This window comes from Brachyistius frenatus, unplaced genomic scaffold (genome assembly GCF_029030835.1).
Source record: "Brachyistius frenatus isolate BFR_SWC_R1_liver_20210118 unplaced genomic scaffold, ASM2903083v1 Contig_5, whole genome shotgun sequence".
Taxonomy (NCBI): domain Eukaryota; kingdom Metazoa; phylum Chordata; class Actinopteri; family Embiotocidae; genus Brachyistius; species Brachyistius frenatus.
This window is the reverse complement of record NW_027210604.1, coordinates 7,839,758-7,855,401: the sequence shown is the minus strand read 5'-3', so window position 1 is coordinate 7,855,401 and position 15,644 is coordinate 7,839,758. Positions and strand designations below refer to the sequence as shown.

The following is a 15,644-nucleotide window of genomic DNA, read 5'->3' as shown; positions in this document are numbered from 1 at the left end:
TTTTTCTGTGACGGTAAAATGTATTTTTTTGGACTGTTGTTTGGACAATGTTTGAAAATGTTGGACAATATTTTTTTTTTCTAATTCAAAGGAGATAAAGTAGCACCGTTAATATGCTGTCTGTACACACAAAAAGTAAAACGGGGTGACATGTAGTATAAAATTGTTCCCTCCACTATTCTACAGTCTGATACTGTTTAACATTTACTACATGAATTTACAGAAAAAGGTAACACTGCTTTGACAGAAACCAGGTGGGATTATCATTATCAATTATTCTGTTGACTATTTTCTTAATCAATTGAATAGACTTTATGTCTATAAAACGTAAAAACTATAATAGAAATAGTGAATAAAGTTAACATTTTAAGCCCCAAAGTTTAAAGATATTCAATTAAATGACAAAGAAAAGTTTCAAATCCTTGACGAGCTGGAACCTGAAATATTTCATTTGAAAAAAAAGGTTAACAGATCCTTGGTCCTAGTTTCACCACTAATGACAGTGCTATGTGACATTGAGCCTGTCATCTTGACTGAGGTCGTATTAGTCAATAACCACAACATGAAGGCAATCACAATTCACTTGTAATAACATATTTTCAAGCCATGATGATATTTAACAGGTCAATAATTGTGCACTATAGCTACACTAAAAACATTGTGGGACATAAGTGTTACTTGGAAATTACACTACTCAATGTGAACTCAATTGTAACTTTTAAATAAACATGTGTTGTGTTCACGCAAGAGTCCATTTTAACCCATGCTGGCAAGGTCAAACATTATTTATTCAACAACTTAAGTGTATTAGTGGTTGTTAAGAGACTCATCTGCATGGCTGGGCAAGCACACGATGACGCATTGTGATTCCCTGCATGGCGATGCAAGCAGATTAGAGTGCTCCAGGGAAACAGTTAGCCTAAGTCTGTAGCCACAGGCCAGGTCTGCGAAACGTTTCAATTAAACTGAGTTTTGTACTGATGTTTCCAACCACCTCAAGGCAAAATAACATGCCATTTTTTAAAAGTGGGTGACCTGGTCCTTTGGAGGTATAAATCGGCATCCGTGCCACTGCATTCCAGACACAGCCGAGCAGTGTTGAACTCATCACAAAACACAGGAACTCTTTTCTAATGCTATACTCATTTTAACTCACCTCATCTTCCTTTAACTGTTTTTTGGTCTTCGGTATCCTTCAGAAAAGGGAAACTAAATCAGTGGTTTGCTATGTGTGCAAATGATTGTGTGTCTGTATTCAAAGCTCCGTGTAAACATGTGAACATCTGAGGGAGTATATTTTTTTGTGGGCCTTTGTGTGTGTGTGTCAGACTCCGTGTGCTGTGCGGACTCTTGACTCTGCTTGCTGTGGACTTGGTATCGGGTGACCTTGGTGAGTGTGGAGTGTGTGGACAAGGATAATGAGACATTTGCTAACAGAGATGACTCCGTGGGACCGCTGAAGGGGCTCAGGTGGTGATTGACACTGGCAGAACATATTGCATCCGACCAAGGAGGATGTTGAACGAGAGGATGAAAAGCAAAGAACGGGCATGGAGACTAAGAGCGAGCCGTAGTGTGTCACCAATCATTTTCTATGCCAGACAAACACGGCGTTTTGATCCCAAAAAAAGTATTACAACGAGATAAAACTGCCTATAAATAAGCTCAGCTGGTGCTGCACTCAAGCAGAGGGACTGACAGCGCTGCCTGTAGATGCATTTGAAATATATATTTAAATTCCTCGAATAAATGACAGACAGACAGACAGACAGACACATAGATAGATAGATATAGACAGACAGACAGACAGACAGACAGACAGACAGACAGACAGACAGACAGACAGACAGACAGACAGATAGATAGATAGATAGATAGATAGATAGATAGATAGATAGATAGATAGATAGATAGATAGATAGATAGATAGATAGATAGATAGATCACATGTCAACAAGCATTGCTCCTCACCTGCCTTCCTCTCCAAAATAACCACCATCAAGGCATATCAACACAAATAACTAGACTCTGTTGCAGAAGTTGCTGACCATCAACTACAAAAATGTAAGGTTTCAATCCACAAAACTAAGTGCAGTGAATGGGAAAGAAAGCAATGTCTTCTGAAAAGATGGCACAATCAGTAAATGGATCCATCACCACACCTTATCCTGTCCTGTAGAGTGTCATGTGTAATAGAGGCGCAGAAGCTTCTTGGCCTGTCACCACAAAAGTAGTGCATCGCCAGCTGAATATGTCCAGGTCAAACCAAAGAGCGATTTCATCGTCCTGTTCAAGCCGAGCCCTGAAAATGTAAAACTCCTCAGTAATTCTCGAGAAAACAAGCAAAGATTAAAGCAATATTTGAAAAAATAAATCTGCTTCCGCTCCCCTGCCCTATTAATCATCTCATGGCCCATCAGAGTTGTCTTGCGTCCCCGTGAAAGGACCGAAAGTTTTAGGCTGAGAATCACTGATGTGTTAAATCGACGTCTTCACGTACATCAATATACTTACACGTACAGACAGGTGGCAAATTGAAGAAAGATGCTGCATAAATGAGAAGAGAAACATAACCACCGCAGATGCTTCCACTTCCATGCTTACTGAAGAATGAGACTGTATGAATCACATACTATGGCCTTCAAAGTCACCACATCTCAACCCAACTAAACCCCCTATGGATGTGTATACACAAACCAAGTCAATTTACTGAAGAGCTCACAACAATACAGTTGTACTATAGCGTGCACCCTCTTCACTTATTCAGTGCTCGGTGATGACAGTATCAGCACATAATAGGAGACAGATAGAATAAGATAGAGAGAAATGCTGTGCGAGAAGTCCGGAAGTGGGAAGCAACACCAGGCGGTCGAGCGTCTGGATGCAGGCAGTCAAAGAGCAGTGTTGCCTTGACAACTGTGATGCCTTGTTGATGATAATAGCTGAGCACCCCACACACGTAATATATATGTATCTGACTGTGTGCGCTGCCTGTGCGTTGTGGCATTTTATTCAAAAATGATAATATTACAATATTTGAAACATTAACTTGCTTGCATGTTCTTGGCTAAACAAGGCAGCAGTGCACCATTCTGGCCCACGTTGATTTGAATTGCCATCTCTCTCCTCTCCCCCCTCTTTCTTTTCTCAAGTTCATCTCTAGCCAAAGGCCAGCATTTCGTCGTATAAAACAGGGAGCATATCTGATACAGCAGACAAGCCATCTGTTCACCCAAGCCGCAGTGGGATCTGATCAATACAACCACGGTGGACGGAGAATGTGGCTGCTGTGGTCTCCCACATTGACTGGAATAATGGATCAGCTTTTGGGTCACAGTGGACTCATTGTACCAGCAGCATGACCGCTGAGGTCTCCTGCCTCCACACCTCTTTGTTTCAACTCTTTTAATTAAGGAGCTGGGCAACAGAATTCCCTAACAGGCTTAGCTATTGGCAGCCTTGCAACCAGAACTGATTGTTCAATTCAGGATTTAGCAAGTAGAGCTTTGGTATGACCAACGCATACTGCTTTAATTTGTCAGTCCTTGTGTGTGTGTGTGTGTTAATGCATCGAAGGCACATTCACACACAAACACGCTGGCCTAAAAGCAGGTATTTACATAAAATACAGCGCAGTGCATTTCAGTTGAATGCTCTGATGAGCTTTCACTGATCTGATGTGGACCAATCCAGCGTCCTTTCCCCTTCCGCTGCATCAGCTGGTGATTTCTGAGCACATAGCCACTGCAGCATCCTACTACCTCCTCCTCCTCCTCCTCCTCCTCCTCCACTCTCTCTTCTCCTCCCCCACCCTCCCTCAACTCCTCTCCACCTGCTTTTAAATGCATGGCGCTGCCCTGCCGAGCCAGTGCATGCAGGCAGCATCCCTCCTCTCCAGAGTAAAGGAGGAGGCCGTGGAACAGGATGGATGGTTATCAGCCTGTTCAACCCGGGGGTTGTAAGAGAGGGAGACAAGACTGAAGTGAGCTAGAAAAGCCCTTGTGCTCTTCCCTGTAGTAGCCTACCAATAATCGACAATCTGACTGAGAAGAAAATGGTTTAGCCCAGCTGTACACTGTCCTGCTCTAAGCACCCAGTGAGTAAATAGGCCAACAGCTCCACAAAACCCTGAAACAGTCCACATCAAGAAACACTGCAGTGAAATCACGTTCAAAATTATGTCTATATCATTCTACTTCTCCCTCAAAAGAACATCAATAATGATCAGAACCCTCTTTTAATGGCAGATGCATGTAATATCATGCAGTACACGCCATCGCCTGATGCTGGAGGAGGGAAAACAGCCAACATACACGTCCTATACCTTCCTGGAGCATTAGTCGTCCAGACCTACGTCTGCTGTACATTTTGCTCATCTTTTTCGTAACGGTACACACCAGTCATGTCAACCCCCCGCCCCCCCAGCTCAGATTAAATCCTCTGCTCTGCTGTATATGGTAGGCCCGGCACCGCCGACACAACCTCTGATTGAGGGGTAGAGATGAAGGGGGTGGTTTGGGGGTTGAGGGGGGGGGGGGGGGGGGCATATATCTGCTCCATAAATAATCGGTGTTTGAAGCCCAGTAATATGAACCACTAACCGCTTCAGAGCGACCTATACATCACTCCTTTGCGCACAGGATGCGGGGCCCTGCCTCCAACAATAGGCCCGTGCATAATTTTGAGCCATTCTCCTACACACATATGTCGATGGGTAGCATAATGCTAGTCGGCCTTTGTCCGCGTTTGGATCAGTTTGTTTCGGTGCTGGCTGACAGACAGACAGGCAGACAGACAGACAGACAGACAGACGTGCGCACCTGCAGGATTTCGCTCTAAAGGGAAGCGAAACGATGTCTTTTGGGTCTCGGTGTTGTGCGCAACATCGTAACCCTTCGCCGGTCGTTACAACCTGCCTATGCATCACTTCAGGGTACACATCGGGGTCAGGAGAATAGCCTGCAAACACTTCCCACCATCCACTCCAAGTCTGACTGCAAATGTCGTTTCCTTGTTGTGCCGCGAACGGGTCATTTGGTCAACAATGGCTGGGTGATTAAGCTACCCTCAATGCCTTGGTGGGGTCACATGCTTCATTCAGCTCCTCTAAGCTTCACAATAATACAGCTTTATTTATTCCACAATATGCAGTCTCGTGCAAGCTCCTTTTTTTTTTTTTTTTTTTTTTTTTTATCTACAGAAATTTAAAAAAACAACAACACACACACATCCATCTCCCGAACAAACAAATGACATCATCCCCTGAAAACCACACAACCAGGGGAGTGAAGCATCGTAAATAAAACATAGCGGGTTAGGGCGCAGTGATTCTACTCGGTTCTATGGCTTCCTTTCTGTGTTTTCCAGCACTGCTCGGTCCTGCTTCCACTCACCAGGTTCAGCACCGTCTCCACGATGTCCCTGTTGCTAACCTCTCCGACCTGGATCAGGCCCACCAGCACGGCGAATTTCATCTGGATATTCCTGATCGGAACAGCGGGGTTGATCACCCCGGCCGGGAGAACCATAGAGCCGGCTGCAGACACCATCCTTTCCCCGGTGGAGCCGGAGCCAGCGCCCGCGGCGACCTGCTGCTGCTGCTGCTGCTGCTGCCCGGCGGAGGAGCCCGGCGGCGGGTGGGAGTCTCGGTCTGTGTCCGTGAGCGAAGAAGCGGAGCCCGGTGGTGCTGAAACCGGCTTCTCGCTCGACATTTCCCCTTGGAAACAGGGAGGAGAGGAGCGGTCGCCGCTGTCTCTCACACCTGCTCTGCAAGCTCGGGCGTCTGCTGCTGCCGTTGCACAAACAACATCCACTGCGCAGGAAAAACAAGTGGGAGCGGTGTTTTAAAAAAAAAAAAAAAAATCCTCTGAATTCCACCCTATCCTCCTGAAAATGTGTAGGGATTCATAGGGCTGGAAAAAAAGGATGGAGGCTTGACAGAATGGTAACCTACGCTTCTCTCTCCTCTTTCGGTCTCTCTCTCTCTCTCTCTCATTGGCAGGTTGCAGTCAGTGCGGTCGTCGAGGAGACAGCGCCATGTTGACGCCCCCTGTCTGCGGTAGCGCGCTTTAGCCACGCATGCGCACTTGTGGACTTTCTGGGAGGGTGCTGAAGCGGAATAACATGAAGCCCATCCATGCATGGGTTCATACAGAGCACAGCACCGCTGAAACGACTGGTTATTATTATTGGGTTTTTTTTGTTATCCAATACGTTTGTCGTTTGCTTTTTTTTTTTTTTTAATATTTGAATGGTACCGATGGTGCAAATGAAGCCTTGAATAAAGGGTTTTTAAAAAGAAAAAGTAGCAATAAATAGTTCTACAGATGGGCAGCCTATATTTTGGGTGCACTGCAGGGGCATTTCAGATGGAGTTCACGCAGATGTGTGTGTCTGGTTTCCAGACCGAGGCTGTTTATATATTCAGAAGACATCCGTCTGACCCACTTATCACTGCCCCCAGTTTAACTCCGGTAGCTTTGTTTCCTCATTAACCATCCCAGGATTGCTCTCTTGACACTCATCTCTTCTTGCACGATATTCGCCCGTCCCCTCTTCTCTCCCCAGTCTTCTCAACTTTCTTCCATTTCCTGCAATTATTTGTAACTTTTGCACACAAATTCTCACCTCGCCACCTCTCCTCTCTATCCTTTTAGTGCCTTCTGGTTGCCATCATCCCCAGCAATAATATAGTAGCCTATAACTGCTCTCATGTCTTATAATATCTTATAATGTTTTTCCTTCAGGCTGAAAACCACCAGCCAATACAGTATGTGCAAATGGTTGCTGTATATCTGCGTTTACAAGCTCATATGACTTAAATCTGGACGATGCGATGTCAAACATGTCTGGATGTTGTTTTTTGGCAGTTTGTTTAGGTCATGCATTCATTTGAGTCTCACAGGTTGAGCCAGAGTCTCTCTCTCTTTCACACAAAAACACACCTACAGTATCCTGTGGTGGATGCACAGACCATGGCTGCTGGTTCACTACCTGTGAGCGTACATAAGCCTGTTTCACAGTCCATGTGTTCTTCCAACAGGGCACATCTGCTGGATAGGATTTCCATTAACACGGCAGCCATAGAGGCTGATTCGTTCCTCTGTCTGTGCATATCTGTGTGTGTCTAAGTGTGTTTTCAGACTGGCAGTGATGTCTCATGGATGTCTCGCCTCTTATTTCCTTTAAATGCTGTCCGTTGACAGCGGTGACAAGCTGGGGGTTTGTTTATCTATATGTGTGTGTGTGTGTGTGTGTGTCTCTGATTTTGTGCACATTAGATCGTTAGTAAATTTTACAGATGAGCAGAGGCCATCTAGTTTTTTTTTCCCCACGACCCAATCTTCAGCACAAAGGAAATGAAGGAGACAATCGCACACACTCTGTCAACCGCACAACCCCAGCTGTTACACACTTCCCTCACTCAAGAGAAGCAATTTCTCAAACTAACACATGCTATCTCGGACATGCACACACTTAGGTTCACACACACACACACACACACACACACACACACACACACACACACACACACACACACACACACACACACACACACACACACACACACACACACACACACACACACACAACCACAGTGGCAGGCTCTTACACACACAAACACACTCCTCTTTGTTTTCAGACAAAGGCTTGCTTCTGCAGCTTTGTCATGATTCCACAAAAGACTTCTTTGGGAGAAAGAGAGGTCTTAACAGGGATCTGGTTGGTGATTGGTTAAAAGCATTAACATTGTTCTCCTCCTCTCCCTCTCTATCTCTCCTCCACCTCATGTCTTTCTCTCCCTCCCCTCACCTCCAACAGAGGTGCAGTACTTGCGGGCAGGCAGTTATTTTCCTCTCTGTTCCAGCACCTTTAGATGTGTGGAGGTAGTGCCTGCGTCCTGTGTGGGCTGATGATCAGAGTGCTGGCGCTTTGGAGGGGATTGGGATGCAGAGAGGATCAGGCAGAGAGCGTGCAGCAGAGGTGACTTCTGTCAGAACAGGTTTGATCGGCGCATCCTGGAGAAAATACGGTTTGATCGTTATGAATTTTGTTTACTGTGCAATGGTTTGGTTGAATTTGGTATGACAAGGACCCACTATCTGAAGTTCTCATTTAAATGACTCCTAATTCAAACAAGGCCTATAAGAAAGAGACACCACAATTTTCAGTGTCAGGAGGATGGAATTTAAGATGTAATTTTGTCTTTTGTGTTTCCTTCTCGCTCTGCTATTAGGGGTAATTGAAAAACAGACTTGTTGATGTATACAGGGATACCTCAGACAGTTACAAAAGCACAGGTAATAACTTCTTGTTTTTTACAGACAGCTGTGAGTCACTATCAAGATGGCTGTGCGTGGGCGTGTGTCCATGTGCGCTCTTATGTGCCTATCCATATCCATATATGTGAGAGCGTGATCGAGATGGAGGAGGTAAGGAAACTGATTACAGAGCTTCCGCAACACAGCAACTTTCTGACACTTTCTCATTTGTCAGTTTCGTAATTTTATATGATTTCTGTGAATCAATCAATTTATAATTCAATTTTCCCCTCAAACATTTGGTGAGAAAAAGCTTTTCTTTTCTGCTGTTAAGTTCATTTTTCTCTGTTTATTATTGCTTTTCAAATAATGAAGCACATGCAAAACCGTGTGGTTTTAAACAAGCAATATTTTCTTTGCAGCCATATGTTCTGCCATTCGTAATTTTTTTTCTATAAAAAAAATATGCCAATGGGGTCTGTATATTGAAGATTGGAAGAATAAATCAATTCACTGCACAGAAATTGAGGAAATGACATTCTTGAAAGCAGCTGAAACAGGATTTGTGTGAAAACCAGATATGACAGTCTCCCCTGGCAGTTCTTTACACTTGTTTGCTGAAAATAAGGCTGAGCAACAGATCTTTTTCATGGCAGACATTCTTGTCATAGCAGGAAAAGCACCGGTGAGGCTAATTTGTTTTTAACAATAGCTCAGTATTTCCACTTAGCCAATACAGTGAGCTGGACTGGACAATATAAGGACCCCGGAACTGGTTCACCAAAATGGAGCGCAGACATTCTTCATGTTATTAGTAGACCTGTGCTTGTCCTGCTGTGATGAGCCAAAATATCTGCCGTGAGATGGGTCTGCAGGCTAAAACACTTTAAGTCCACATTCTAATGGCATTAGACACGATTTTCTTAATGGCTCCTTTACTTAGATGCTCTGCAATCTTGGGACTAAATACTTTTACCCAGCAGGTTACGTCCCCCGACGCATTCACTCAGTTGCTCTAAAACAGGCAGAAGACAATCCTCAGAGGACACCACAAAGTAGCTTATTCAAGTTTTAAAGATAAAAGAGTGCCTTGGTATCATTCTGAAGGAAAGAGCGTACGGACAAAAGAAGTCCTCCTGCTCAAATCTCATAACCTCAATATTGGTCATTGTCATGTTTTAAGGATTAAATGCTCCTCTGTGGGTTAAGAAGATTAGACCATCTTTCCTCTTATGAATCCCTTTCAAAACTCTCTCCTGCATGAACTCAGACGTCTGCAGTGTGATGAAGGAACAAATTGGAGATAAAGGATATTTAACAAAATGTTCCAATAGCGAATATATTTTAAACATACACACTATGCTACAGTTAGGTCTTTTTCATTGTCTAAAGGGCGAGAGGAATCGGTGTGTTATACCTGCTTTGGTGTGGAAAGCTATCACAGGGAATGAAGGAAGGCGCTTCTTTGACAGGGGTCACGCCGTGGGATCAAGGACTCGGCTCTTTGACTGCGTTGGAACACGGAGACCTGAATTGTGGCCTTTTGCCATGAATAACGCAACTGAGAATAAATAGATTTGATGGAAAGGCTATAGCTCAATATGTAGCCCTGAACACTTGAGTTTACAAGACCAGTTCTGGAAATGTGTACTCCACAGAACAGCGAACAACGGAGAGACACATCTGCTTGTTGGCAGCATCTGCACTTTTGTTGTCAGTGGACGTGACATTGATCAAGAACGGCTGAGTTTCTTCAACCCCTCATGGAGCCTCAACCTCCTGATGAGTCGCATATTATGCGACCAAGCGTTGCTCAAATCCTCAAAACTTTATTAAAAATTCTCCTCAAGATCTCAAGCGTTTCAAAGATGTCACATCTGTCATGCTGAATTACTGGTGAACGTACAGAACCAGAGGCACAAAAGAACCAGAATTACCATGGGGATGGTATAGCCTTGAAAGAAATGCATATTGGATTTGGACATTTTACAGTGGAATACAACACTACTCATGACTGACATTGTTGAACAGGGTGAGAGATGTGTATAGTGAAAATTAGGAAAATATAGGGAAAGAGTTATCGTGCGTTCAGGCAACTGGCATTTGGAAAAGTTCCTATTTGGAGTTACTTACATGAGGACAACAAACAGGCAACATGACCACCCTAGGAAGTCTGCCCTTTTTCTGCTGCCAAAATGCAGAAAAGTGACAACTTCACTATCATCCATATAAACCAACACAAGGATGAACTAAAGCTCAGGAGGTACAAATTATTTGTATATATATTTTTCCCTGTTTTTGGAGCAACTCTATTTTTTCCTCATAAAAAATGCTGCGATGTCAAGTGACATCAAACCTACTTCTCACAGTCTTAAAAACTCCCATTTTCCTGGTGGGATGTAGTTTGACAAACATTGAAGTTTAGTCTCCTTCTCTCCCTCCCTTTCTGCTACGTAGCCATGATGACAATCACCAAGGGTGAAAAGTGGTTCCATGCTCAAATTTTTGACTGTTAAGATTACACCACCCAGTACAAAAATGTCACCATACTTGTCAGTGTGAATGCACTTAGGCACTCAAAATAGCAGGTGTAAGTATGCAAATTGAGACTCAGCCCGTGAGTGTGTACACAAAGTGCAAAGTGGGAGGTAATAGCTGCAGGCACCTGGTGTGACCTGTCAGCAAGCAGTAATGTTCTATGAATTCAAAAGAAGATTGGTTTGATGCAACTATAATCAATGCTTTGTATAAGAGCAATGCATCACATTACAATGTGAAAACAATGTGACAATGTAAAAGGGAAGTGCTTGTAATGACAAACCTACAGAGAATTATTTCAGATCTCTGGCTTTATGGAGCCTTTTAGTTTCTGTTCATCGTTTGGCCTAGCTGTCCAGCCATACTGTTTTGTTTCAATACTCTCACGGCATTTTTTTTTTTTTACCTCAGCAGGCAGCTGTTTTCATCAAAGAAGCTCTAAAAATCCCAATGTACACATTTAGAGACTAGCTGGTAAACAAAGTGGAGCATTTAGCAACCGAACAGCCAGATTTCCTCAGAGCTAAAGAAGACTAAATATTAACAAAACATTAAAAATGTGCCCAGACCAACAGTTTCAGTTGATCTGAAATTTGCTTTGTAAATGCTATATGTAAAAAAAAAAAAAAAAAAAATCAACTGCCTAACAAAAAAAACCAATGTTGATCTGAAGATGAACCAGAAGTAAGGTCCATCTTACATTTAACGGAGAGATGTTTCCTCACTGCCATATTAAATATTCACTGTGCACAGCACACAAATATCACAATCTTTTTAAATGACAGGTCTGACTTGCCACTGACAGCCTACCAATAATTAAACTACTCTATGCTCTGGGCCCTAGTTTGTGTCTCTCATGTTTTACCATTATAGTCAACTCAGGGCAGTAAGTACTCGATTTTCTGAAAAATAACAACCTGGCAATGTTTGCAAAAGGGAGAAGGTCATTTGATAACACATACTAATGTTCTGACGATTTTCCAGACATCTTAAAACACATTTTCTTCTTATCTGCATGAAAAAATATTTGATCTACTACAGTAAAAGATCGTTTGAAACAAAATTCCCATGATGTGACTCTTTTTCTCAATCCAAACAAAGTTGGTAGCCAGAAAAATAACGTCAATCAAAATTCATCAGTTAAATTGGTTAATATTAATGTTGTGTTCTGATATTTTATGTTTTATTCAAAATATTCTGCCAGATCTTTGCTAGTGCTTTACAAAAAAAAAACAAAGGGCATACAATGCTATGCAAAAGTTTAAGGTTTAGATGCAGGAGGAACTACAGATGCCACAAGAAACTTTTTTTTAAAACTTTTTTGTGCATGAGATGTCAAGTTTTTTAAGGATCTTGCACACAATCAGAGCAGCATAAGTGTTGTGAAATAATTTACTTTTTTACCCTTCACAAATAATGACTACCTCTGAGTCAAATGCAATAATGGCTTAATATGAGAGACACAAAGTGGGTCTGACTGTGTTCTTGTGTGCTCTGCCTGAAAAAGAGCTTGACATTTTGCTGTAACACCCAACAAACCTGTTTCATGACCCAAAAGCTGATGTAATCTGAATAATAGCTGGATTTCTATTATCTATTCCTATTTCACAGTGCTCATATTGTGCATGCTGGATGACTGGTTCTCTGGCATGCCAAGATGGAGTGTAGCCATCATTCATTTATTAGTTGCACTCGTGCTTTCATGGTCATAATGAGTCCAAATGTCGCCATTACAACTGAGAAACAAGGCTCTATCAGGTGCTCTAATAGATATATTATTGTCAATGGGGTTAGCTATGCTGTGCACTATGGAGACCTTTTTCATGGCAGACATTTTGACTTGTCATTGTAAGGAAAGCACAGGTGTAATAATGATGTCTCTTTTAAGTGTTCCAGTAAGCCATACACCTCTGTATTCCCTAAAATGACAAGTCAAAATGTCTGCCGGGTAAAATGTCTGATGTAGCCTCCAGTGTCTGCAGTAGTGCTTGTACCTTGTCATCTTTCTGTAGAACTCATCTCCAACCAAAACCACTGATGTGAGCGGTATAAGAAAATATAACACAAAAACACATTAAACTTTGCATGATATAATTCACAAGTACTATTGAGAACTCTGTACAATTAAAGAACATTGGGGATATTTCACAAATCTTATTAAATTGACCACATTGTTCATGATGAACTTGAATCTTGATGCACATTTCCAGCTGTTTGTGCTTAAGGGTTTCCATGAAAATGCATTTTAAAAAGAGTAACATCTCTTGTAATAGGTTTGACAGCAGATCATCTTTAGACTTTTTTGAAGTAAAAAATGCACAGTACATTTTGAAATCCTGCAACCAAAACATATCTGTTTTGTTATTTGTGCTTTTTATGGTACAAAATTTGGTGTGAACTTTTAAAAAAAAAAATCCATTAGAACAAATTCCAACAGCTGACTGAAATGACATTAATGAAAATTAATTTCAAAGCATTTAGCACATAATTCTCTAATTATTTCTCTTTAACTGTGCAAAGCTTCAACACCAGGCCCTATACTCAAGGATACTGTACATGCCAACATGGTCTCATTAATAATTCATTCATTGAATAATTTATTCATTAATGACCTTATCAGGGTTGTCTGGAAGAAGACAGTGGATTAGCCAGTCTCAGAGGATATACATCTGTTTCCTCCTCTTACTTTCTCCCTGTTCAGCTTTCGTAATGTGAACTCAGCGCAGATAAAGAGCAAAAATATTACACAACATCAAAAAGTCCATCACCTCAACCTGAGTTGTACAGATAGTGAGAATAATGGTTTCTTTAATGACTATAGATGAGAGATTTATTCAAATCCTGTTATTTGGGACTGTTAGCTTGAGAATTACATAAGTGAGGATGGATTAACCATCCCTCCTACATACGTCTTGTATCTGTGATAGAGGACATAATGTAAGGTAAATGAAGGACAGGAATAAAAAGCATCATTAGTTTTACATTATCTAAAGGAATTTGATCAAAGATTTTAAAGCTTTATTGTATAATCAAGGTTTATACAAAATTATACTCAAGTATATTGTTTAAAAGTACACTTAGTACCTAGTGCCATGCATTACTTCAGCCTGGAACTTTTCTGTATTCAGAAATCACATTACAAAGGAGGACTAAATTGCATTGAATGACTATATTTTTCTTTTTGTGCACCAAAATATTTAACTTAATGTAATGTACATTTATTTAGATGTGAAATTGGATTACTTATTTATACAGCAACAAAAAGGATCCTCAAAGCACAGTCACAAAATAAGCCCCACTTACATGAGTCATTGCAAAGTGAGATGGAATATTTGCAGAGTTGATAGAATGCTACATTTGACCTGGGAAGTATTCTCACTGGTGTTAATGTGTAGTAACTAGTTAGTGGGGTTTCATGAGACCAAATTTCTGTAACAACTGTGCAATTAAGAGGCAGGAGGAGAAGAAGCAGGCCTCAAAACATGAAGGCCAGCTCTTTTTCAGAGTCACAGGTCAGCCAAAACTGAACTAATAAACATAATATTGACTTTACAAAAAAATAAAAAAAAATAAGTGTGACTTACACTCCTCGAGGTTCATCGCTGATACTATCTCCGATGTCCATCACAAATAAATATTCATAAATCCGTTTGGTAATAATTGAGATGTTCCTCATTGACAGTCCAGAACTCACCTAAGAATCAGAATGTTTTTACATTTTCTTAAGTATTAAAGTAATATAGCAACAATTTTCTCTATTTCTCCATGTCCATGAGAGCATTGTAAACGGGAACTGCTAATTGCTCATTCGGCATACTTGAAATTGTGCTAATTTGGGAAAATGAAATGAAATATCAAGGCTAAAACATGGGTTCAAGTTGTATCCCACGGCAAACTGAGGACACCATGGCTACTTTCTGTTTACATCCCACAAAGCATTTTATAACTGCAGTTTCAAAAGTGACAGCATCATTTTTACCAAAATCCAATTATACAAACCATTTTAATATTGCACTACAGTATCAGACAATACGACTCTAAATGTCCAGGCAACATGGGTCTTAGCCTATATTTCTGCATGGCGAGGCACCTATATCCTAACATGATCAAACTAAGCTGATAAACTGTGGACATGTGGACAAACAGTCAACAACTTAAAAATGTTACCGAGATGACAGATTTCATGGATATATAATAGCTGGAGATGCACTTCCTGTTTTCTCCAGAAGAGGTCACCCTCAATCAAATCCTTTTGCGGGGTCATCCTGTGTGGAAGAACATTGATGATGTTATCAATCTGTCTGCATTTCATCTTCACATATAGAGCCACCATGTCAAATTGTCTTACTTTTGCATGGTCCATATCTTCATAGTCAACATTTTCTTAGATCTCTGAGTGCATGAGAAAAATCTGTTATAATGTGCCTTTATGGAAAAATAAATGCTTGATTCACCTTGTCAGTTGAATTTCTTTTTATAGAGCAATTTGCAGCATGATCTTCCTCATTTGTCAGAGCCCATGGAGTAGTACACCCACTGTGCGGAGGATCATTGACATTCAGGAGCTGTTTCTGCGTGCCCTACTTTCTAGATAAAACCACTGAGATGTTAAATGAGGTAGAAGTTAAAAGTAATGTTTCTGTGTTGTCTAACAGACACATTGTCTCAAATGGAAGGCTGGGGAGAGCAGCGTCTGTATTCAGACACCTTCATTGTCCTCTGCGAGAGTCCCCCATCTAACACGGCTAAGTAGGTAAATGTGATTGAGTATTGATCTGAGCATTGGTGTTTTAGTGTCCATCCATTACTTGAAAGGACACAAGAGAGAGGAGTGAAAAAGTCCTC

The 15,644-nt window shown here is 41.5% G+C and overlaps 1 protein-coding gene across 14 annotated transcripts in view; it reads right to left on the bottom strand.

Moving 5' to 3' along the window:
• The window catches only part of nbeaa (neurobeachin a), a 91,693-nt gene extending 85,973 nt beyond the window's left edge, over positions 1-5,720 (bottom strand). For all 14 annotated transcript variants that reach the window (XM_069720420.1, XM_069720333.1, XM_069720364.1 and 11 more), the window contains exon 1: positions 5,394-5,720. In XM_069720420.1, the coding sequence (XP_069576521.1) occupies positions 5,394-5,711 (318 nt within the window). In that variant the 5' untranslated portion in view covers positions 5,712-5,720. The remainder of the gene's footprint in view (positions 1-5,393) is intronic.
• Between the last annotated feature and the right edge of the window lie 9,924 nt (positions 5,721-15,644).